General features: G+C 35.6%; 2 protein-coding genes across 2 annotated transcripts in view; both read left to right on the forward strand.

Moving 5' to 3' along the window:
- EPS15 (epidermal growth factor receptor pathway substrate 15) overlaps window positions 1-450 on the forward strand; it is a 28,474-nt gene extending 28,024 nt beyond the window's left edge. The window contains exon 14 of the mRNA XM_026853612.1: window positions 433-450. The gene's annotated coding sequence lies outside the window, so the exon portion shown is untranslated. The remainder of the gene's footprint in view (window positions 1-432) is intronic.
- Window positions 184-21,133, forward strand: LOC113482694 (epidermal growth factor receptor substrate 15-like). The gene is made up of 13 exons (XM_026853611.1): window positions 184-505; window positions 5,349-5,510; window positions 6,071-6,268; window positions 8,163-8,360; window positions 8,922-8,999; window positions 9,345-9,435; window positions 10,871-10,906; window positions 11,774-11,910; window positions 13,511-13,580; window positions 14,780-14,856; window positions 15,449-15,611; window positions 18,114-18,292; window positions 20,199-21,133. The coding sequence occupies exons 1-13, from the start codon at window positions 335-337 to the stop codon at window positions 20,343-20,345; spliced, it is 1,707 nt and encodes a 568-aa protein (XP_026709412.1). The 5' UTR covers window positions 184-334; the 3' UTR covers window positions 20,346-21,133.
- Window positions 21,134-26,030: the final 4,897 nt, after the last annotated feature.

Genomic DNA, 26,030 nt, shown 5'->3' on the forward strand with positions numbered 1-26,030 from the left:
CTAGATTGGCCTACTGGAAATGTTTTCTAGCTGCTGTTAGCATAGGAATTACTGTGTTTGCAGGGGTTAATAGATGGAATCTGATGCAATCCCTCCCACTTTTCCCAGCAGTTTTCATTAGACAAGTGCTCCATAGCAACAGTGAGATCACTGGAGACAGTATTTCATTGATTTCTCCCTCCCGCCCCCTTCCATTTTTGAGCCATTCTTATCACTGAAGTGCAGTTGGGCGAAAAGACAGGGTTTTTTATGCAGAACACTTATGTGGGCTTCTGTCTTGTAAATAATTTGGAAGGCAGAAATCCCTTACATCTTTTGTGTTTAATGTTTCACTATGTATTTAAAGAGAGATACCGGCTTAGGGGGCTGGATAACTGTACCTGCTGTAGCTGATGTTCTTAAGTATTCTTGCATTGTTTGCTGGTCTTCTAGGGAAAAGAATAATGTAGAGCAAGACCTGAAGGAGAAAGAAGATACCATCAAGCAGAGGACAAGTGAGGTCCAGGTAAATAAGACACAAAATTATTGTTCGGACACCTGATATTGCGCCATGTGGTGCTTTAGTGGCAGTAGGATTACGGAGTCTTTAGATCACATCACTTAACAATTTTTTTTTTCTTTTTACTGAGTATCTGAGACAAAGAATGTAGGTTGAAGTGTATTTTCTATATGAATGGGGGTTGGTATAGGTGTTTGTATTTATATAAGTGTGTGAGCTCCTAGGATATATAGCCTGCATGGAGTTTTAAATGAAAAATATTACAAAAGAATAGATTTCTTTTTTCTTTTTTTAAATTTTGTTTCTTTAGCAAGGCTAGCTAATGTATAATCAAAACTAAAGACACTGTAGCACTGCAAATTTAATAAACTTAAGTGGCTGAATTAAAAGGGCTGCTTCTTAAGAGTCGCAGTAAATACCAGCTTGGGAGGAATGTTGCCTCCAGTTTTTTTTTTTTCTAATATAAGTGAATTTTAGGCATAATCTGTTTGGGTCTTTTATGTAAAAGCATGACATTGAATTTCCAAAATATTAGAAAATAAAAATTTTACAAGTGTTTTATAGGGATTAAATATTATACAGTCTGTACCAGTGTTTAGGGTGCTAACAGCCTAGCCAAGCTCTGAATTAAATGCTGCAAAGCAATATTTCAATTAAATTTTAAGCTGCAAAAGCAGCTGGACTTGTGGCTTTGAGAAAAATCTTCAGTGTGATATTTGATCATTTACATTTATTTTTACATTTATTTTTAGAATCTTTATTATTTTAAATAATCTTTATTTGATTAAGACCAAATAATGCAAGATTTCTGTATTTTACTGTGTGTTGGGCAGAAAAAGAGCCAGTGTGTTACAACAATTGTGAATTTTGTGCTTGGCTATTTAATAACCTTAAAGCCTGGATGATAATTAATAGTCTGACCTTTCAGAAGATAATCAGATGCTGGCCTGTTAGTCACAATGGCAGCCAGATTCAGCAGCTGCAGGAATGCATATAGAAGTTGCTCGTGTCTGTGGTTCTGCCCATGCATGCAGCGGTCATTCCCCTTCCCACTCTGCAACAATTCTTATGGGTATTCCTGGTTTTGCACACAGGATGATTTTGTTAGTGTGTTCTGGAATCTGTGTGTGTTCATATGAAGGTTGAGTTCTCTGGTGCCTTTGTACAAAAGGTGTATAAAGCTACGTAAAACCCTTACCTTTAATGTTACAGTATTAGTGTCATCTGTGTATGTTTAGTGTTTGATAGCAGCATCACAGAATCAATTAAGTCATTGTATCTAGAGCAGTAATGCTGGAAGCAACTGTCTCAGGTCTTTAACCTCTTAGTGATCACACAAGCTATTTGTCTTTTGTTAAATATAGAGTTATAGAGTTCCATCAGTCTAGAGAATGAAGTCTATTACTGGCTTGTCAGAAGAATGAGAAACCGTCAGGATCAAATAGGAAATGGCTGCAGCACTTATTTAAGCTGGTGGCCCTTTATTTCTAGTGCCTTTTTTGTTCCTGAATGTTGGAGGACCTGCATGTTTCAGGAAACTTTCTAGAACTTCAAAGAATAGTGGTGACAGACTGAGAATATTTTTACATCATGCTTTTTTCTTCTGGTTTTATTCTAATGGTGACATTTCTAAAGATGATGTACAAAGCCAGTGCATTCTAATCTGCCACCTTAGATCAAGCTAGTTTTGTGGCATCACACTCCAAGGTTTCTGATACCAGAATTACTTCCATGGACATAAATTTTAATCTCAAATATAGCCATGGTCTGTGATGGATCAAACTAGTTTCTATGAGAGGAGGGAAAGAACAACAGGTGTTTTTTTTCTTCTGTAAAATAATATACTTACTATGTAAATAGATGATAAAAAGCAAAGACAGAACAAGAGTTGGCAGGAAAGCATGGCGTATTGATGGGTTTTAATGTGCTTTTTAAAATATCAGCTCTTCAGCAGCGAAGATTAAGGACTGTTGTTTCTTAAAAAGTTATGGGCAGAATATCAAAGATCAAGAAACTTCTAAGGCACCATTTTCTTAACTTAATCTGTGACTGGATTAGCATTTTCATTTAAATATGAGAGTAGTAAACTCAGAAATGAAACGTTCCTCTTGGCAGTAGAGAACTTTGTTCTACAGAGTTAATGTCTAACTAAAACATCAGTTTCTAACCACATACCAAGTGGCATCTGAAATTGCCTTTACCTGGCTGTCTCCTTGTTCTCTCATCCCCAGCCTGCTCTTCTAGACACAGATGTTGGAGCACAGTGTGCTTCAGCAGAGACACTGCCTCAGGCAGTGGGCTTTTGGACACATTCACAAGACTTTCATCTTCCATCTAGCCCTTCTCATGTACGGGCATGCTATGTCAGTCTACCTGCTAAGACTCTGAAATAAGTGGTGATTCTCCTGGCTTTTCCAACAGTTACATGTTCCCTAGAATTTTATTGACCTGAAGTCAAAAAGTCTGTGTTTTGCTTTTCAGTGGGATACTGAAACTTTGTAAAGAAACTTTTAGAACAAATGCATGTTACTCCTGAACAAAGCATCATATATGTTTACATCATTTGGGGAAAAAAATTTAACTGCATGTATGACACTGCTTCAGAGAAGGAGGGTGAAAAAAAGTGAAATGTGTTTTGGGACTGTGGCCTTCTAAGTAGTCCAGAACATTTCTGGCCTTTTAGCCTCCGTCGTCTTTTCGGCCTAGGTTTTCTAAAACATGTTTACACTCTGAATATCCCACTCAGCATTGGATTTTTCTCTGTTCTTTGCAGTGCACCAAAGCCATTAGAAAGTCAGTGAAATTTAACTTTTCTGTGCTCTTTCAGGCTTAACAGTTCCTAGCTCATGAATCATTTTGTGAAGTACAGACTGACAAGTCATTAAATCCTGGAAAGAGAGATCTCTAGACTTTCCTTATCCTACACTACATTAGCATGAAGAGTTAAAATGATCATCAATCTAATATAAAGATTACTATTACCATAAAAATGATAGTTTGTACCACCTCAAATATGTTAATGGTTTTAATATACAATCTCATTCAGTGCTTGAACATTAAGATGCTGCTTCACTGAAGGTGTTATTTGAAATCAAAGCTTAACTGGAGCCTGTTTTAATTCACGAGAATGTATCTTTGTGCATTATCCCCAGTCCTCTGCATTGCATCTATTCTGACCTTTAATTTTGGAGTGGTTATGTTGAAAGTGTCTGGGTTTTGGTTGGGATTTTTTTTCCTTCTTTTCTCTTGTGGGAGCCATCAGGCTTAGTCAGGTCTCTTCAGTGCTTCTCTATGGCTGTGCCTAGGAGAGACACTGGGATTCAAAGAATGGTAGCAATAGTGGAGGTGATCTATATTTAGCTTGTGTGTATGTGAACTCTTGCTTCTTTTTGGAGAAAGGGGATGGAAATCTCTTTTAAGCTGTTACTTTTTTTTTCCCATTGCCTATGCTGAGTGTCAGCTGATACTTGCTGAATGGATCAAGAGTGTCCCAGTTACTCAAGGAAGTAGCTGCTGTAAGAGCTTTTTGTGTATGCGCTGGTTTGTCTTTCACAGATTAGAAGTAACCAGTAATTCACCTAGTCTGACTGCTGTACATCAGTCAATACCCTTTACCAAATTTCAACTTTGGTTTTGGAGTTTTTGTGTGGGCTTTTTTGGTGTACTGGTTTCTTCTTTGAGGTTTTTTTTTCATAAAAGCATCTATGATGTTTCTTTAGGCAGTCTTCCAGTTGTCTTGAGGTTACCCTAGCATCTGACTGCTGTACCATATGCTTTTCTGTCTGGCTTTTTTGTTCTAAATATCTGGACATGTTAGCACATGTGGATAAACTATGTCCCTCACCAAAAAAAAACCCTAACACCCCTAAAAAATCACAACAGGGTCTTAGCTTAGAGCAGCACACAATTGTATGATCTAATCAGAAATTAACGTCAGCTTGTTTTCTTTTCCTCCTTAATTTTCTTTCATCTCCATTAATTTTTTTTCTGTTGTTAATTATTCTTCCTTCTGTTACTATATTTTCTTGGAAATACGGCAGTCTTATCTTTTCATCTAATACTTTTCCTTTTGTATTAATCCTTTTTGATCTCCCTGTATTATCTCTTTCTCTTGACTTTGATGTTTTTCTTTTCCCTAAATTATTTTCTCGGCATTATTTCAATGTTATCTCTTCAGTTTAACTATTCCTGTTGCTCAGAAATTAAATAATTATCATATGGTGCTACTTAATGTACTTAGAGCACAAGGAACATACTTCTGTTTCATAAATTAAAAGATGTCATACTGTTGTGTGTGTAATGTGCATTTCTTACCTGTATTGTTACATGGGAAATAAGTTTTTGGCTGATCTTTGGAAATTGGAGGCCAGGGACGCTCTAGGAGGAGTGTATTTGGGTTAATCATGCACTGGTTTGGTCCTTTACTGTGTTGCTAAAACAAGTTCCTGGGTTTTGCCATGTGTTTTTGAAGGAGGAAGGAGCAGAATAAAGAATTTCTATTATTAAGGAATTTGGTAAAACATACTGCTAAAACACAGGAGAGAGACAATGTAGTAGCCTGAATAAAGCTGACTTCTAAATCCAGAATAAAACCCTAACCTCCCTGTGAGTAAAACAGTTAATATTTCAATGAGATTCTTTTTACTGAAGAAAAGAAAAACATTATTTTTATGTCCTAGAATTAGAATTTTGAGAGTGCTTGCTTGTCTGACATGTTATAAACGCTAGCTTGTGAAAGATAATTTATTGATAATTTTAAAATCTGAGTTAGTACCACAGTTTACACGGTGGAATTTAGTGATTAGGAGGAGAGAGGGAACAAATGCAAAGCTAATCTATTTTATTACAGGATCTACAAGATGAAGTAAAGCGGGAGAGCAGTAATCTGCAAAAGCTGCAAGCTCAGAAACAGGAAGCACAGGAAATTCTTAATGATCTTGATGAGCAGAAGGCCAAGTTGGAAGAGCAACTTAATGATATCAGGCAGAAGTGTGCAGAAGAGGCCCATTTGGTAAGGTCTAGTGGCTAAGGCCCTTGAAAGAGTAAATGCCATGTTTTGAAGAACTTTGCAGTGTTACAGTTATTAGGGCAGGAGAGAAAACTTGGACAAATAAACAGCCTGAATGTGAAGATTTTGTGACAGACAGACATAGGAAATTCACTTCAGTGAATTCCTAATTTAGTATCAGTGTGTCAACAAATATACTGACACACAAATAAGGTTAAGTGCAAACAAATAATGCAAGAATTATAATGCAATATAAGTGTAAATAGAAACACTAATTATTTGGACTAAATTCATAGTGGTTAAAAATTCCTATGTAGATTGTTTTGTAACATAAAGCTGTAGTATTTCTTCAAAATCTAAAATTTTATTTTCAGTATTGGTCAGGAAAACAGCTAGAATACTATGATCTTATTGAGACCAGTAGGTAATTAACCTTTCATTCAGGTAAGATTTATAATCTCTGCAATAGCTATGAGGCTTTTACTTTTTCTGGTCATAAATAACAGTATTTGGAAGTGTTGGGGTTTTTTCTGTTTGGCTTTGAAATATTGTTCATGCTTTAGATTGCCATGCTGAAAGCTGAAATAACAAGCCAGGAATCGAAGATTTCAGCATATGAAGATGAACTGACCAAAGCTCAAGAGGAGCTGAGTCGCCTGCAGCAAGAAACTGCAGAGCTAGAGCATTGCATAGAGTCTGGGAAAGCACAGCTGGGACCTCTTCAGCAACATCTGCAGGATTCACAACAGGAAATCAATTCAGTAAGGCAGTGTGAAAGACACCCTCCCCCCAGCAAAATATTTTTAGCTGACAACCTTTAGTGTGTTTTTTCTTCAGGGGAAGGTGTTGTCTTTTCTTCATTGCTCTTAATTTTAGTTGCTTGCCACATGTGTTCTGTGCTAGTAGTTATCAGGATTCTTAGAGGCTGACTGAAGTTACTCAAGATACTTAATGATTTTTCTTCAAGTTTTCTTAATAAAAAGGGATTATTTCATTATACTTCATAAATAATTTGTCTTAATGTAATGAATGAAAAATGGATAATGCATGTTTAAATTCTCTATGTCCAGTAGTTACTTAAGCTTTCTTCCTCAGCCATGGCCTGGGGCACACTCTCACTATTCTTTAATTGATGTGAAGTTGGTATAAAATTACTAATAACATTTACTTAGTGCATTTTGAAGGGGGGAAGTAAAGTGAATGTAAGAATAAATTGAATTGAGACTGGATACTGAGAAGCAGAGAGATGGCTGCACAGGTTTTTAAGCACTGTGCTTTGAAGTGTCTGCTGTTAAAGGAACACTTTTAGCTCCTATCTGTAATCAGTGATTTATTATGACTTCAGTGATTCACTACCTTACAGACTCTTTCCTCATCGTTCTTCTCTGACTTGCCAGCTGTCTTATACATCAGCCAGAGTCATATTATTATCAAGTTAAAAAACAAAACAAAAAGCCTTCCTGTTAACTTTGAACCATGGAAGTGGCTGACTTTGGGGTTGGTCATTTCACACAATTTATGTCTAACTTGTTAACAGGGTTTTTTTTTCTTAAGACTTCCACCGCTAGTGTTCATGCCAGAACACTTTCTTCTGTTGAAGAACCTTTATATTCATAACTTTAAAACTTGACTTTGAGGTTTAGAAACTGAGAAGTAAATAAATGGATTTTCCATTGTTTCTTCACAGGTAGAGAGAAGGTTGTGCTATTTTAATATTAATATACTAGCACAAGGTACTTGCAATAAACAGATTCAAGGATGATAATATAAGTGGTTATGCTTGACTGTACTACAAACATTTTTATTGTTTTATATCAGTACCCCTGATTTTAATGCTCTTGGCTTACAAATAACGAACAATAGGTGCTTTGGTGCTTCAGGCAAGATTATCTAATGGTTGGTCTGAGGTCAGTGTATTTGAAACACACCTGGTGTTGTCTTTGCTGCCACCTGACTTGTGACATGCAGGGCAATGAAAACTAAATATCTGAACTATGTTCATCCTTCTGCATAATCTGCCAAATCCAATAATTCCTTCATAAGAGGCAGATGGGTTGTAAATGTTTCCTGTGAGGCACTTCATTAAGCATGTTGCTGAAATAAGAACACGTGAATTTAACTGCTTAGGAAGATACACTGTGTATTTTGTAAACTTCAAAGTCATGTGGGAGAGGATAATGAATTTGTAATTTTTCTCTCTTGGAAGATGAAAATTCTGATAAAGCAGCCTTTTTAATTTAAGAGTTTAATGTAATTGCAAATACATAATTTAAAAAAAATCAAACCACCAAAAAAACCCACCCCAGAACAAAACAAAACTAAACAAACAAAAAACCCCTGAAAGCTCTGCAACTCTCCCTATGAGTTTGTGTAGGAACAAAGCAACAAGTCTTGATGTTGCCAGTGATACACTCTGCTTCCTTGGTAAGAGAAGGTTTTCAGGTCTGTCCTTCAACAGCATTGCTTCTCTTCTAAATCAGATTTGTGCTTCTCTCACATTTCACCCTTTTGATGGAAAGAACATGGGTTTTTATATTTGCTTTTAAAAATAAGAATTTCAGACAGATACTGTATATCTTATATTTGAAGGGATGGTCATATACTAGCTTCTGTGTGCTGCCATACTGACACATCTATATTTATTTCTGTTTACAGGTGCAGACAAAACTCCTTGAGCTGAAAGAATTGGAAAATAACCAGTTCAGTTGGCACTCTCAGCCACATAATACACTTGTTAATGGAACTGCAGATCATTCTAGTCTTAGCAACAGCAGCAGCGAAACTGCTAACCTTAATGAGAATGCTGAAAGGGAAAGTATAGCAGAAGATGAACAAATAAACAGTGTGTCTCCAGTGAGTAGTGTTTTGCCTGCTTGATCATGATGCAATGCAGCTGTGAAGTTGGAATAAGTTAAGAATGTATCAAGATTGATTATGTTTTTAAACACTTGCGCAAGTGAAATTTCAGAGTGTTATTCTGAGGGACTATGTTTCCACAATCTGAAAGTTGATAAGCAGAAAAGGAGGCAATTTTAGCTTGGCTGGAAAGTGGCAATAAATATATTTTTCTGTATTTGTTTCCAAAGCAAAATATCATAAATTGAATAGTAGAATTAACATTAAAGGAGAGCAGCTGTCTCCAGTTGGTGCAATAAGAATGGAATAAGGAATAGAACAGAAAATCTAAAGCTGTCTTGCTCTAAATGTACCTCCTTATGTCCCGGTAGATTCTTGATTTTATTTTTACTTTTTTTTTTTAACTTTCACAAGGTTTATGGAACACTTCAGTATGTTCTATAATAAGTATGAACCTCTTGAAGTATCTTTTAGTATATTCTTTAAGCTATTTAATACTTAAAATTATGTTGTCTAATCTTCTGTTATTTATGGTGAATTGCTTTTGTCCTTATGTAGATAAGGAATAGTCCTGAAACAACAGCCTCTGTTGTGGAAGAAGAGAAAGAGACCCCAGCTGCAACTACTACCAAAACAGTGAGTTTGCTCAGATTTGGGAGAGGAAAAAGTAAATTAAAAAAACCTGATTAAACTGCTTCAGGGTTGCGTCATATCACTTGCATCACGGTTATAAAACAACAGAGAAATAAAATTGTAACTTCTTACTTCTTTTATTTAGAGTGTGATGGCATGAAAATATTTCATCTCCTATAGCAAGCAGGTTGTTAAGAAATATTTTGGATCTCCATTGATGAATTATGTAGAATTCTATCTGTCTTTTTCTCAACTTTAGGAACTCTACTAAATGGTAATGCAAGACAGTGTGTTTTCCATCCTTCTTAAAAATTTAATACCTTTCTCTACTTCTTTTGTATTGCCCAGGAAGATCCATTTGATGCTGAATCTCATCCATTGCCTGATCTAGTTTCTGAAGCCAGCTTAGAGTTCTTCCAGTCTGACCCTTTTGTTGGTAGTAAGTAAACCTTTCTATTTAAGTGCAGATTTGCAGAAACAAGTCTTGTATGAACACATCTCAGACTAATCTACACCTTGGAACTGGTCTTTATAGAATAAATGTGAAGATGTTTGAGTGACATGAGTGTGGATCCAATAGCATTACAAAAATAGAAATTACAGAAATGAGAGTTCCAGAGTGTTTCTCCTTCCTTCATCCTGACTTTTTCTAATTAGCTGTGAAAATGGCACCTTTGCCTCACCACTCTTCCCCAGTACTGATCTTACCCCCTCCCCCCAACCCCAGTGGCATTTTGGCCTTAAAAGTGTGGGCATACTTGTGATACATGTGGTGTCAGTAATCTAATTTGAAGCACAGATCCACAAACAGATCAGCTGAGGGTTCAGTGAGCTGTGGTGTGGGGAGGGTGTGGGTGGTTGAGAATGAATGGCTATGGCCTACTTATGGTGAGTTTGGCACCCGGAAAAAGGTAATGTGGAACTGCACCATCTGTTTGTCTTGTGGAAGTGCTATGCTTTATTTTAAGAACTTCCCACTTACGAATGCTGTTGCTCTGCTTTTTTTTCTTTTATGTTGGAAGAAGTGATCGGTCTATATGGAGCTACTTGGAGAAGGGGAGTTAATTTGGACTGACTGCTGAAGCAGATGCTTTCAGCCACATTAATATGATTTTACATGCTTTCAGAATCAACATGGTCTGATCAATTTAGTTCATCATTTTGAAAGGAAGCTAAGCTAAATTTGTGTCAGTTCACTTGGCTTCTGAAAGAATGTCAGTGCAGATTTAATATTTTTAATGAATAAATTAAACTAATTTAAACAGCTTGAATGTTTCTGTGTAGATATTGCTTGATTTTTGTTTATATTGAAGTGGTCCTACTTACAGCACATGACAAGGCCTTTCTTTCAGAGGAGAAAAGTAGTTCTGCCAAAAGGCAGCCAACCTTTTGGGCTTTGTGTGCTCAGTATGTTTGGGGTAGATACCTACAGCTAAGGGACAGCACATCTGTGTGTCTGAGATGTAGATGAGGTACTCCATCCTCCATGCATCCAGTACAGAAATGAACACTTAGGAGCTACCATTGATAGTGGCTGTGAGAATTAATCAAAATGGTGACTAAGCTTCTAGTGGTTAGCCTGGATTACTGTGGTGGTAAATACTTCATAATGTGGGTGTTTATGAACAACAGCCAACAGAAATGCATCTTTGAGATGGTTGCTTTTGTGTGTGTTTCATGATGGTAATGAGATACTTAATGAATATTTGCTTTGTCTAATACTAACTCTTGTAGTTCCACTGAAAATAGTGAAAATATTCCCCTGCAAGTTGTTTGCATTCATGACAAGTAACTTTGTATTCAAAAGACTTCAACTGAGTATGTGCTTCATGACAAGTAACTTTTTTTTTTTTTAAAAAAAAAAACCCAAACAGGTGATCCCTTCAAAGATGACCCTTTTGGGAAAATTGGTAAGTAACTTTGTAACTTCTAATGTGCTTGCTTTTCTAAATGATTACTGCTAGGAGAGTATGTGAGGGAAAGTGTCACCATTTTCAGCACAAAAAATATGGAAATGACCCAGAAGTCACCATAGGATAGATAGAGATATGGCAATAGCAGCTGGCCACTTGTGTTAAAGCCTTTCAGAGAAGCACACTGCCAGTGAACTTCTCTCTTGCTGTTGGAAATATCCGTAGTTGCAATTTAAATAAGTGAAGGTGGTGAACAGAAGGCCCCAAACTTTTGCTGCTTGTTTTGTATGCAAAGCAGTAAGACTGTATCCTTTTAAAGGCTCTTAACTTACCAACTTTCTTTAGAACTAAATATTGAAAAAGGTGGGAAGTCTCTATTTAGCCTGGCTGTATAGGCAGTCATTGCGTTATTTGCTGAGTCCTGAATGAAGTTACTGGTGACAAAAAAGCAAAATGGGCAGCAGGAAGGCTATAGCAAAACAGTGTTGAGCACCAGATGACAAATAATAAAGCATCAATTCTGTTTGGGGAGTGGAGGAGAGGAGAGATCTAAGAAACATTAGGTTTTGTAAAATGCTTCATTTTTAGGGAGCTTGGTTAAAGAACCTATATGCTTAAATGATTCTGGAGCTGAACCACTGGCACCATCCAAAGTTTTCATGATGTGCAGAAAATGTTGGCTTGTCTAATGTTTTGAATTACTGAATACAAATTATTCACAGATGAATTTCATACTTCAGAGATCCTTGGACTTAAATGTGTCATGTTCTTGCAGTATGAAAAAAGCAATAATAGTGTTTAGTTTTTAAGATATCGAGCTGAAGTAAAGCTAGCAGAAATGTTAATGAGATCTTTACTTTTTAGATCCCTTTGGTGGTGATCCCTTCAAAGGCTCGGATCCTTTTGCAGCTGACTCTTTTTTCAAACAATCCTCCACTGATCCTTTTGTGACTGCGGGCACTGATCCATTTAGCACTGCAGACAACAGTAATAATAACACAGTAAGTTTAGTAGCATACCTTTTACTTCTATATAAGATTTGAACAAAATAACCTATTTTGTACATTTGGATGTGCTTTGAAAAGCTGATATTCACAAATCATATAGATAAAAGATTACATCTTACCCCATGGCTCTGTCCTGGGGGCTTTTTGTGTCCTATTTTCTACAAATAGTCACAGATTAAATAGAACTGAAAATAAAAACATTTTAAAAATGTTCCAGTATGGAGCTTCATTGCTCCATAGATAAGAACATTTGAGAACAATGAAATAAGCTCCACTGGTAGCTGGTGGAACTTACTGAACATTGAAATAAACAGAAGATTAATCTCACCAAGTTATGTTGAGACACTTGATTTTTGCCTCCAAAGCTAATAGGATCAGTAAGTATGTTCTGTATCTTACCTGAAATCTGATGTGTAATGGGGTTCCCCTCTGAAAAGTCAAATTGTTCTATAGGTATATCTTGTTTGGGTTTTATTGTGGGTGTTTGGGGGTTTTTTCAAATGAGTCGGTGAAGCCCTCTCATAACGTGGAGATTCTTTCTGAATGTACTTCTTTCAAGTGTACTTTGGTGTAACTTATAGCTGTTCACGTTATACTGAATGGTTATTGATAAATTTTGAGCCTGTAATAAGGTATATTTGGGCATGAAACCTTCTCTGAGGTAGGATAGAACTTGATGAAGATGAGGTAATATTTAGGGCTGATAGAAAAACAGTTAAGAAGCTGAAATTCTTCATTTTGAAAGTTGGTCTTCATCCTTGTGCCATCTCCTTTCCTTCTCAGCACTGCTTCTGTTCATGCCTTGCTTCCAATTCTGTGTGTGTATAAAATATGTGTATACATACATAAAAATTAAAGATCCTTGTGGGTTAGGAAGCCGGTTAAGTGGCTGTAGAGAGTGCCTGGTGCAAGTGCACAGCAGCCAAAATAGAAATCACTGCACCTAGCAGAGGTGTTCTTGTCCTATATGTGGTGTGCATATTATACAGATCTTTATATACACCACGGCCTACACCTCCAACCTTAAAAACTAGATTCTCAATACTTAGCACACTATCTTTTTCCAAGTCTTGATATTCTAATATAACCAATTCTTGGTCATATTAGTCTGATATTAAGAGAAGTATAGAAGAGAACAAAAAAAAAAAAAAAGGGAAGGGTCAGAACTGTGATGTGGGATTAGCAGTGGATTCCTGAGATTTGTATTTCTGAATTGAAGCTAAATTATGTATTCTTCTTAAATGCTTTACCACACCTTTGTGGTGTTGATATCTTGTAGTTGTATCTTCGTGAAGATGGGTCTAGCTGTAGAAATCTGAGACCAAAATGAGTGGTAGATATTCTTAAATTTTGCAATAGTGGTTACCCAGTATGCTGCACATATTGTACCTTTTTTCCATCCCTCAGAATTATTCATCACTGTTTTGAGGAGGAGTTTCTGTTAACAGACTTGTTTACTGATGCTGATAAAATATTTTGAAAGTAGCTTTTATCTTAAAACTCTGAACTAAAATAAATTGTGATTGTATTCTTAGATTGAGGAATCTTTTAAGCTGAAAAACAAATTTCCCTCCAAAGGAATTTTTTATTTTAGACAGAGATATCGAAGAAGAATGACCCTTTTGCTCCTGGTGGAACAACTGTTACTACATCAAATGATCTAGGTAAAAGTAGATTATATACATTGTACTACTTGGGTTTTATTTTTTGTTTGGCTTTGCTTACTTTCATTTCTAGTCTCTTTACTGAATTTGTGATGGAGCATTTTAGGGATTTCCTGTATTTTCTGAATTTTTCTATAAAGTATGACATAAGGCGCAAGTTTGAAGCAGAGTATTTTTATAAAACAAAATGGTCTCATCTGTAGTGCGTATCACTGAAGACTGATTCTGAAAAAAATGTTCTTCTGCTTTACCTAAAACTGGTAAAATATCCTGATCTCAGTGTTTGGACTGCCTGAATGGTTTGTACTGCTTCTTATTAGAGTTGTATTTAGATATTTCATGTTACTTTCTTAGTAGCATACAAGCTCTGTACTACGAGAGGATATGTGGCATAGAATAACTACTTCATCAAGACATTTTTAAGTTTGCTCCTTTTGTTTTGCAATCACCGTCTCTCATCTGAGGGCTATAGATGTTTTAGGGAGGACTCTATAATCACCTATTTTCCCAAGTTGCAGTGACAAGTGATAATCCAAGATATGAATCCACATGTTATGTCATAATTCAACCGAACGGGTTTACAATATAGGAAGAGAAATGCCATTTTATAGAGATACAGAAGTGAGTGTTGGTAAAGGCTGCGTGTTTTGCTTTATGTTAGAAGATCAGTTTTTACATATTTTGAGGCACATAAGAATGAAAGGGTACAGTTGAATTAGACTGAGATGATAGAGGTTTAGATACATTATTCCTCAAGTGGGCCTACAGTCAGAAGTGAGCTCATGTTCATCCTCAAATATATGTATATGTCTGTGTATGTATATCTGTGTGTATGCACACAAAAAATACCTCTGTGTGTATACATACACGTATGTGTCTTAGCAGAACATCCAATAGTATGGTTATTTGATACTTCCAGTGGAATTCAACTTTTTTTTTTTAATGTAGGAAAAGAGAATGCCAGTATTTCTTTCAAATTACTCTCTGTTCAGGAGAATTACTATTCTTAATCAGTAGTTGACACTTACAGCTCTTGTAAAAGCTGCTTAATAACTTAAAGTGCCCACCTCATAAAACATTTCACTTGATTTAGTCTATGCTGCAGAATTATATAACAGTTGCTTTTTTGTTGTGGGATTTTTTTTTTCAGTCTCATATTTAACTTTTAATCTCATTCTGTTTACTTGATTTGTATTTAGCTACAGACCCCTTTGCCTCTCTGTTTGGAAATGAATCCTTCGGAAGTGGCTTTGCTGACTTTAGCACGTTGTCAAAGGTAATATGAAGCTACTGCTGTTCACAGAAAATGCATGAGATTCCGCAGTGACAAGAAAGAGCTTACTCTCTCTACCAACAGTTTCACTGCAGTTTTGCCACTACTAAAAATTCATAATGGTTGACCTTCTTGAAAAAGAGGTCTTTATAGTAAATTGTCCTGCAGTTCCACTGTGAAGAACACAATGTAATTTTTAGTGGCTTTACAAGTATTTTCTCTATATTTGAAGTGATATTGTAATATTTTTAAAAATTTGCTGAGTTTAACAGCAGAAGTATTAATTTTTCATGTTTAACTACACTCAACTTTATATTTCTGTAAACACTAAGCATTCCTGATTTTTCTTTATTTTCAATCTCCTTTCATCAATCATGTGGATGATATTTGTAAAAAAAAAAACCACAAATAAACAAACAAAAAACTCACACACAAAAACCAAAACAAAAACCCAAAACAAACCAAACCCCAAAAGTATTTTCTTTTGTCTTAACCCAAAAGTTCAGTTCTAAATAAATACTGCATTATTGAAAAGAAGGGAAAGTATAGTAGAATTGCACTGAAAATATGTACGTTGCTGTTTTCTTTGTTGAAGGCCAACAATGAGGATCCCTTTAGCTCTTCCACATCAGGTTCTGTCAACAATGTGATCATAACAAAAAATTTATTTGAGGAACCACCAGCTAAAAATGAGGATATTCCTCCTGCATTGCCCCCTAAAACAGGAACTCCCACAAGGCCCTGTCCACCACCACCTGGTAAGAGCTCATATTATGATGTTGTTAACAGTTAGCTGCTTCAGTATTGGCAGTGGGACAGTTATTATGAGGGGATGGTGAAGTGTCTGAATTTAGAATGAATGAGCAAGATGTGAAACAAGTCTGTTCCTCATCTCTTGGTAGTTTCCTCAAGGTTAAATTTTGCATGGTGTTTGGGATGGTTATTTTTTGAAGAGAGAAAGGATTTAGAAAACAGGAAGATAGCATTATTACGAGTATCTCCAAGAACATACTATGACTGCAAATTAAATGAGTACTAAAGTGATACATTGTGAATCTTGCTTAAAGTGAAATTTCAGTGTGTTCTATCTATTGCAAAACCTCTAGTTTTAATGCAAAACTAAATAGGGTCAAATGACTGTCTCAGTTTTTCAGATTAACTTTTTCCAGGTGGCCTTGCCAGAGGTCTGTAGTAGTAAACCTAACCAAGGTGATAGTAGTAAACCTGTTTCCTGTGTTGTTTTCTGTTTGGTGATAGCTGAGTCTCCTGGTCCATGACACAAACCACTCTGCTTTCCAGAGAAGGCCAGATTATCAACAGTAACACTTTCTTGTGGTTGCAATAAGCCCATCTTACAACAGACTCCTCACTCTCAATTTTTTTTTGCATAGATTGGAAAATTTATTACTAGTATTTCTTTTTAAGTTTCTTTCCTTGGTTTCATTTTCTTTAAAAACTCTACTGCATCATTTTTTCATTATTCCACTATATGGATGAATCTTAAGGTGTTTTGAAAAACTGTAGCATGAAACTTAATCACATATTCCATCTTTTTCCCCAAAGGTGGGGAATGCAGTAAATGTAGGAGTATTAATACTAAAGTTTAAACTTGGCTGTTTAATTCCTGTTAATGTGAGATCTGGTTCATGCTTATTACTTGCAAGTAATCAGTTTCATTGTAAATAACATTAAAATAGCTGACATGACAAGTGATGATGATTTGAGTGTTTGATAGTATTTCCTCATATGGTGGCCTTTATTAAAACAAAAAAAGGATTTCTGACTTAACTGTATGGGAGAGGCTATGATGTGGTGTACAGATCCTCTTTTAGAATGCAAGCTTCTAGTGGTAGAACAGCAGCATCCTTATCAATAGATGACTGGAGAAAAGTGACCTGTTTTGAACATATTAAAAATGATATTGTGGTTATGTTGATAAAAATTCCCAATAAATTATTTTCCTAATGGAGATACTTAACTGTATTTGTTTTTAATTACTCCCTTGATCTGATTCAAAACAAGGGAATGCTTTTTCAAAGGAATGCTCAAAAATCTTTCTCTTAATTCTTCACTCTACTGGAAAGTGGGCAGTAGGACTGTTTGCTTGCCTCTGAAATCCACTGCCTTTCTAAATACTGATAGGCACCCTTATTTCATGATTTTTTGGGCAGATTTGGAGACTGTATATTTCATTTTCTTATACTAATTAATCCTTCCCGTGTAAAAATAAAATTTCCTAGATGTGGGACAAGCAGCTTCAAATGTCATTACTCAAGAAATAGATGTGAATTGTTTGCCAGTAATAGAAGATCATCAGTGAGGAAGAGCTGTCATGGCAAAGTTATCTGCCAAGTGTCTAAAAAAAAAAAAAAAAAAGCTATAAAAGAATTTTTAGACTTAACTTCCAACAGTGATATGCAAAATAATAGCACTCTGGTTTGATTCTGCAGTTATAATCTAAAATGGCAACAGAAGCAAGTTTTAAAATATGACCGTTGTAAGTGTTGAACCACTTACAGAACCTGCTAGTAGAATTCAAGAAACTGCAATGAAACCTTTTCTGTAAGCAGTAACATATGGAGAGAATGGTGGGATGAAATTCAGCTCAACTGTTCTTGGAAGTATTTGGGTTAATGTCCTTAAAGGTGTTGAAAGCTGACTGGGGTTAAGCTGAAAAAAAGAACAAGATAAGTGGGGGCTTGTGCCTGACTCTGTAATATCTGCAGCTACTTAGGCAAGGATTAACAAATAATTAAGCCTGTGATTACTTGGTGTTATACTTGTTCATTCCATTAGTTTAAAAATTACAGAAATTCCAGGTGTTAGCATACTGAGAGGACATGGTGTTTTGAGGACTTAGAAACATATTTCTGGTCTCTGAATGAAATTGTGTTAGCTGATCCAAACAATAAACAGCCTTGCTGGAATTATCATGGACAGTTGGTAAGCAGAAGAAAAAAATACAGAATAGGAGCTCAGATCTGCTAGAAATTCTCTTCCCAAAACAGTTAATTAGTACACAACTGTGTTCTTGAATCATTAACATACATGTGTTCCTTTTTTATCTGGTTACCCTTTAAGCAGCTATGGACCATACCCTCATTTTTTAAATTGGCAACCCTTTCTCCAAAGTCATTGCAACTCCACTAGTTTACTAGAAGAGGTTGCATTCCAAGTAGCTTTTGAATTTGTTTTTTTAATATTTTTGGCATGTTATTACCTGCTATCTTAAATTCATTTTAAATTCATTTTGATCTAAGGGAAAAGACCTATCAATCAAATAGACTCTTCAGATTCCTTTAAACCGAGCGATCCATTTCAGCCTTTCCCCACCCCAGACATTCCCAAAGAACAAGAAGCAGATCTATTCTGTGATCCATTTGCTCCCACCAGCATCAGTAAAGAGGCTGACCCCAACAATTTTGCAAACTTCAGTACTGTGAGTAAACACTTTTTACATTTGTTTCAGTATAACGACAGCTTTGAATTGTTCACACTGAAGCCTTCAGTCTAATTTAAAATATTAAAACATATCCCATGTACAAAAGGGATATCACTTCTAGTTAAAACAGTATTTACATTTAGTTTACAGCTGAGGCTGTCCTAAAACAAATACTGCAAAATGTTAATGTTTAAATTGCATTGCTTTTGTGATTGATTTTTTTTTAATTAAAGCCTCCTAGCTTTTAGAAAATAGGGCTTTTTAAATACCTGTATTCTAGGGATTATCCATTTTATCAGAGCATGTAGCAGATTTAATTATCTATCTGTAACAAGCACACTCTTAACTATCCAATTTTTTTTAAAAAAGGTGTGACTTAATTTAGCTGTCACTGAACTGTTTGGTCATAATTTCAATGTACTGAAATATCGATAAACAGCCTCATAATGGTGTATGTTAATGAAATATAATTTGGTGAGCTTTGAATGGCTACTAAATTCCAGACTTATGTAGAATGAAGTAAAAAGTAGTAAGTGTCTCTTTATAACCAGAATCCATTTCATAGAAGTCGTGGTGTCCAAGCAGTAGAGGCAAATCTAAAGGTTTGTGCATGCCTTATTTTTTTTTTCTTTTGAGCTTTTGCAAATAGGGGTTTTGAAAGGCTTATCTCACTTTCAAGCTTGATACCTGTTAAATGCAATTTGCATTTACAGTATCTTGATCATACTGCTTTTTTTTTTTTAATTTTCAGGCCTAATAAACTATGTGCTTGGTTGAAGTAAACTGAGGATTGACGGGCTCTCAAAATTGACTTGCACTGGTTGATTGTCTTGTAGCATGATAATTTCTGAAATGCTGTTACTGATCACTGTTACTAGATAGAGGGACTGAGAACCCAGTTTGAAGAAGAGATTGTGAAATGTGGAGGAGAAAGCAAAAATGTTCATTATCTTTATGAAGGAAAAAGTGTTCTTTTCCAGCTGCAAGTACTGAAAATACTGAGTGAACTATGGAGAAAACTCAAGCTTTTCTACATTTATTTCCCAAAGAAGCAGCCCAAAGCAGAAACTAACTGGAGTGTATTACGATAACCATTTCAGGCTTAACACTGGGACATTCATGAAGACATGGGTTTCAACTGTCTCTTAAGTTTTTCTGCATGCTGACTAGAAAAAAACTTTTTCATAATCTTTTGTATTTTATTTAATACCCTTAACTGTCTCGTGATTTATAATCATTGTACTACAGAAATTTAGTTCACATTCTGTTCACATCAATTTACATGGAAAGAATACGTTCTTTTTTTTTTTTTCCTTTTGTATATCATGCTGACCTTTCTCTGTATTATTACTAGGCTTCTGACTGTACGGCTACCTTATTTTGCTGCTTCTTGGCAGAAGTATTTTTCATCTGCACAATTAAAAACAGTCATTCTACAGCTAATTTTTGCAATCATTGTCACCTGGAAAAATCATCTCTAATGAAAAAGTAAATCAGGATATCCCACAGTGTGGATAGTGGTGTATTTTGCAAAATGTTCTCCTGATTTATTCAATTTTTTTCTTATATAGACAGGGTTTTATGCAAAACATTTTGAATTTAAAATATAGCACTTTCTGCTCAGTAACTTTTCGAAACTTAATGCTGAATTTCGAAACTGCATATTTCATAAAAATACATCAAGTGGATGGCTTTAGTGCAGTTCTTAATAGTTAAAGCTTAGGCTAAGCTAATCTTAATAGTGTATTAAAATTTAAAAGCAAGTAATATTTGAAGACTAGAATTTATACATTATTTTGAAAAGCAGTAATTGTCCCTTAAACCAGGACAATTTAAGGACTTGGACTGTATTAGCTATCCTTGTATTATTAATCTGGTTTTATTTTGTCTTTTAAAAATGCAGTATTCTACTGAGGAAGACATGATTGAATGGGCTAAGAGGGAAAGTGAGAGAGAAGAGAAAGAAAGGTTGGCAAGACTAAAACAGCAAGAGCAAGAAGACTTGGAACTGGCTATTGCACTCAGTAAATCTGAAATATCAGAAGCATGAAGTTTAGGATAAGATTTTGTCTTATGTCAACTGTTTTGTCCCTTTTCATGAATACCTAACCTATTTAAATGTTAATCAGAAAATGCATATATCCAAGAAACTATGAAAAGTTTTAAATTTCCGAAAGTGTTGTGAGCGTTTCTGCTAAATTCAATCCTTTTGGTTATTGTTTGAATAACTGTTAAGTTTAGCATTCAATTTTTCTCGAGTTTCAGGAGAACAAAGTACTTTTCCCAGCTGTAAGCAAATCAGTTTAAAATGCAGCTAGTAAGATTGTAGTTTGACTGTAATCTATCAGCAGTTGGTAATTGAGCAGAAAGTGAACATGGCAATTATTCTGCCATGGCTGACTGTCCCCCATCAAGCAGTTAGTGATTTGAAACCCTTTATCCTTCTAAAGAGATTTTAGTAATGCCAGAGTTGTGGAGTGCTTTATTTTATATGTATGCATATAGATTTTTCTCTTCATTGAAGATTCTACGTTTGGTTTTGAAATAAGTCTTCATGGAGTATAAGTCAGAAAGAATGTGTCTTTCTGAAACCTTTAATGCTTTTCTTGCATGGTCATAGATTTTAAGACCTGTTACTTTGTTTTATAAAGCAATTAAGTTGAAGATTCATGTGCATTTGCTGTTGGCCAAGGTGATTGTCAAGTTATGAGACCCCACTGCTATTTGAGCCACTTTTGCTTGTGAAATATGCGGCTGAACTGGCAAGTTATAAGTTCAATTTGAAATAGAAATGAGAATAGAAAGAAAAAACAGGTAGTCTGATTTTTTTTTTTTAAACCCACAGTTGTTTTCTGTATATGTAATTTATTGAATGCCAACTGATAGTTGCACCTTAAACTGAATGATTTCTTTATGGTCACTGAGTCAGAGTAGGATTGATAGAATGTTAATGGAAATAACTTAATGAAAATAACTTATTGTGCATTTTGAAAGAACTCTATTCTGGAGAATCGGTTTCATTAAAATAATTCCAAAAAGATTAATGTTTTGCCCTATCTAAGAAAAATAGATGACAGCAGCATAAACATCAAGAGACTTTTTTTTTTTTTCTTGCACTTTTAACCTGTGGTGTTTCTGTTGAGGAAATTGAACTGTTTCAACACAGCACTGTGGGGGGGGAAAGGGGGAGAACTCAGCCATGCTTCAGTATATTTAAGCTGTTCCCATTACCTATCAGTGCTGCTGTTGCACAAGTTTGAGGGTAGTTTTCAATTTTTCAGGAAAAATGGTAACCTGACTGAGATGGTTATTCTTTTGCACTGGGAAATGAGCATTTAAACACCTGCTCAACAAAAGTAACTTAAAATTTTGCAAGTATTAAATAGTTATAACTTATCTATACATCTTTGTAATGAGTGTACACTAATCTTGCAAATCATATGCTTAACTGGATTACATAGTTTCTTATTTTTTGTTAAAAATTTATACTCAGTGGACCAACACAATATTATATGTATATATTATATATATATTCCTGCTTTCCTTTACGGAATTTAAAGTTTTGAGTCATTTGATGTTACATTTCATGTTACTGACTCTGACTATTATACTTTTACTCAGACTACCAACAAACCACTGCTGTGAGCTAAATGGCATTACTTTATGAAGTTTTAACTGTTTTTTTTTTAAAAAAAAAACTTGTTCAGGTGGGATTAGCCTCTATTTATAGACTTCCCTTTTGTTTAAAAATTCTAACAATAGCCTGTAATTATGAAGAAATAAAGTTTAAGTACATAAGTGTGAACTGTTCGCCTACTTTTTCAAAAGGGTGCTGTGAGCTGTAAAAGGACCTGTAAAGGTAATGCAAACAGTGTAAAGTATTCTGATGGGAGTGGGTTAATTTTCAGAGAGAAACGTTGCCTGAATCTTGAGGTTAGCTGAAGTGCACACTAATCCCAGCTGTCACTTGCTTTGTTAGGAGTTGTGGCAGCTTTAAAGAAATGTTAGACTACTCTTGTCCCAGGACTTTTGCCTGCACAAGGGTCGCAGAGCCCAAATGTTTAAGACTTATCTGTGAATATATGTAAGCATCCTCTACTGGCTGCTGTCAATATATAGAGTTTAAGATATCTTTAGTTTGATCCAGCATATAGATTCTTCCAAATGTCTGTCAGCATGTCTCCTTCATGTTAAGGCATAGACTGCTTGGTCAGAGGTTTAGGAATTCCAGAACCATTTACCCTGTGTCTTGACCCTTTTGTTACAGTAGGGCTAGATTTTAATATACTTATTTAAGTGGACCCAAATCTCTTTGCCTATTTTCTTTTAATAAGACATCAGTTGGACTAGGCAATGTAATATCTTTGTTAATTTTATGACGTTCACACACATTTTTGAGGCTATTTGAAACCTCCTGCAGGCTGTCTTTTTTTTTTTAATCCTTTACGTCTTCTGTCAAGTTTCCATCTTGGATGCACATTGTCTCTGCTGCTTTCAATGGTCTCCACCCTCCAAATTGTGTGCAGTCCTTTTAACTTTACTGTGAAACTGAAGATGGGTGCTAATCATCTTGAATAATTTGATACCATTTTTGCACTGTCTGTCTTTAACTTCCTATACTGTGAAGTTCTAACTGTCATGTAAAAGTTTCTATTGCATTCACAGAATAGCATTACTCTCAATAGATTGAAGAGGTTATCTCATGTCTAGCAGATAAATTGGCCACTTACATTTCCAGTGCAAGTTATCTGGAGCAATTTAACTAGAAACTGTATTGGAGGAATACTGGGGATTAATGGTAAGTCTGTTCTATCACTGTGAAGTACTGACATGGAATAAAACGGCAGTAAAGGTGCTTACTGAAGGAACTGATGTACCAGGTTGACTTTAAGTGCAGTTCTCTAGAAAGCAGTCTGCTTCAGGCCAGTGGACTTTAAGCCAGCAGACTTGATGTGATACTAACCCTCCTGCGTAATACTTAAAAGCTGTTGTTAGACCTCCGTATTGGACTTACCAGTTTCTTTGGTTTACATGCACTTCCTTGCCATCCGTTGCCACACGCAGTATCTTGCCTCTTCACAGAAATAGCATCCAGCTGTCAGAACTGTGTTGCCTACTGTTGTTTCCCCACTAACTTCTCAACAGTTTCATTTAGCTGCTTACATATAAATTGACTGTTTCAGAACTTGAATATTTAGAAAAACTATAATTTTAGCATTGGAATGTTTTAGTCATGCTTTAGGCTGAATCTTCAAAGTGATTTGTGTGCATGAATGTGCAAACTCATGTTTTTCCAGTGGTGATAGAATGGTATTTTTAGATTTAAAATGGTTTCAGATAATACAGAGTGTACAGTTTTAATTTATAAAAGGGTAAAATTGGAAAAGTAACATACCTGTTGAATATATTGGCAACTAAAGTAATAGGTCTTCTTTTTATGGAATTCCATATCATGTCAGTGAATACTCCTGAATTCCATTGTTAGAGTGAACACGAAGGTTGACTTTCAGATGCATCCTTTTTTTTTATTGTAAGAGGGAAGAGGATTTGTTTGCATTGTGCAATTATAAAACACAAGACAATGTCAAATTAAAAGCAAATAGTCAACAGTTTGTACTGGAAGTAGGCAGTAATTTTCCCTAACTGAAGATTTTTCTTGATTCAAATTTGAGATTTAACCTCTCGGTGGGTAGAGTGGAGCTTTAGTTACTTATATGAGCAGTGCTTAACTCTTGAACTCTCTGCAGAATAACTGGTGTATTGTCTTCCTTGTTGGCAACAAGGTGTAGGTATTAAAACTTAAGAGGAGGTGGGAGAGGAGGGGGAAACAAAACCAGTATCTGAAGCAGGAGAGACAAACTTTCCAAGCTTGTAGCACCTAAGCATTAGTGCAACAACCAATGAGTCTTCACATCTTTCTGCCCTAATGATACCTCTATTACTCACAGTACCAGTCAGCCTTTTAGGATACCATTAACAGCTAGAAAACTTACGTTTTCACAGAGCACCGAGACTACAATGAAAGCTGCTGTCTGCACTCGCTACAGAACTGTAACTCAGTACCCATGCAGGGAGGGAAGACAGCACAATGTTAAGGAATTTCTTATGTGGAGAAAAGTCACAGAGGGAGGAAAATACCCACCAACTCTCCTCTTGTGCTCATAGACTGATTGATGAGTATAAGAATCCCTCCCCTGTTGCAGGTTTTTGTGGGAAGCTTCACAATATATTTTGGCCTGTGTCTCTTATCCCAGAAAAGATGGGAAGGAACTTTTAATTTGTCAGGTGACAAGCCATCAAGTCTAGGTCTGTAATATCCTGAAACAGAAGTAATTTTCATCCACAGTCTATTTAAAGAAACATGAATAACAAATATAAATAATACCAGCTGTGTTGTCCTTCCTTGCTCAGAATACTTAGGAATTCCTGTTGTGCTAAAATTGAGAGATCTAAGTTGCTAGGACCTTAGATTTTAAACTGAAAACAAAAAGTGTCAGTTTTTCAAGCAGGTGATCAGGTAGCTGGCTGATTGAGTGGAAAAATGCTGTATTGTTTGGATGTGTATTCAAGTGGTCAGGATGTTGTTTCTAGTTATCTCTTGCTGATTTATTAAATGATTTGGGACCTACCACTTCTTAATGCTAATCTGTTTCCTTTTTTCTAAATGACAATAGGTCTGATAGTATGTTACAAAAGTGCTGTAATTTAGACAATCTTGTGCAGAGCAAAAGGAACTTTACCTCATTTTATTTGTGTGTATCTTATAAGTAGGGTAGAGGTTATAAGGTGTGTTCCTGTCTGACAGTATAAGCAGCCAATTGCACTCCAAGACTATACAAATAACCAGAAATAGATTAAGGATTTGATGGAAGTGCTGCTTTGAACATGATATTTTCTTGAGGATTTAGTGTGCTGATAATAGAGGGTGAAATTCTTACCTTTTGACTTCAGAGGTCTGTCCCAGCTGTCACTGGCCAGAAAGAGATGCTTGTAAGGCTGCCTGAAAACTGTCAACTGTCTTGGTTTTGTGTCTGACAGCACCCATGTCAATAAAAACTCATCCTGATCCACTTAGACTGATTTTCCTATGTGGACGGATTCATTTTTTTATTCTGTTGAGACTGTGTGGCATTGAACAACTTCTGTTCAAAGCCAAAAGGTCATTAGGATTGTCTTCCACACAATGGAGCCTCTCTTGAGATGTTCCCTGGACAGGTGTGGCCACTTAAACAGTAAAATCCTTCTTGGGTTTGGTTTGGTTTTTTAAATACTTGTCTGAAGCTCTATTAATACCTCCTTATTCTTAAATGCTCTTCTGTAATATTGACTAGAGTCTGAGTTCCAGACAGTTCTGAGGGGTTTGGAGTATGCATCCCATTTTGGGCCCACATCCAGTAAAAACTTTGACTGAATAAATAACTTGGTTGAGGTTCAAACTAGTGGCCCATAATCAAAAAACTATGTGTAAAAGTACAAACTGAATGTTAGTTGTAGATTGAAATTATCTAATTTTCCTTAAAATGGTATCAATTTATCTTTAAATATTTATTTTACTGTCAGATATTAAAAGCACAACTGTTCTGTTCAGTAACTAATTTGAACTGCAGTTAAGCTAATGATGCAAATCTCTCCTTATGTTTTAGCCTTTTCAATTTTGTCCCTACAATACAATTTCTAAAAGTTGTAAAAAGCGGTTTGGAGTATATTCTAGGGTGGTGATTAATGAAAATGTTTG

Source organism: Athene cunicularia, assembly GCF_003259725.1.
Source record: "Athene cunicularia isolate RWA chromosome 8 unlocalized genomic scaffold, athCun1 chr8_part1, whole genome shotgun sequence".
In the NCBI taxonomy this organism is placed as follows: Eukaryota; Metazoa; Chordata; class Aves; order Strigiformes; family Strigidae; genus Athene; species Athene cunicularia.

What these genes read in the sequence shown, in the direction of transcription:
- LOC113482694 (XM_026853611.1), top strand. Translation starts at nt 335, where the DNA reads ATGTATTTAAAGAGAGATACCGGCTTAGGGGGCTGGATAACTGTACCT. An exon ending in CACAACAGGAAATCAATTCA is followed by an intron (nt 6,269 to 8,162) that starts GTAAGGCAGTGT and finishes TTCTGTTTACAG; the next exon opens with GTGCAGACAAAACTCCTTGA. An exon ending in TGACCCTTTTGGGAAAATTG is followed by an intron (nt 10,907 to 11,773) that starts GTAAGTAACTTT and finishes TTTACTTTTTAG; the next exon opens with ATCCCTTTGGTGGTGATCCC.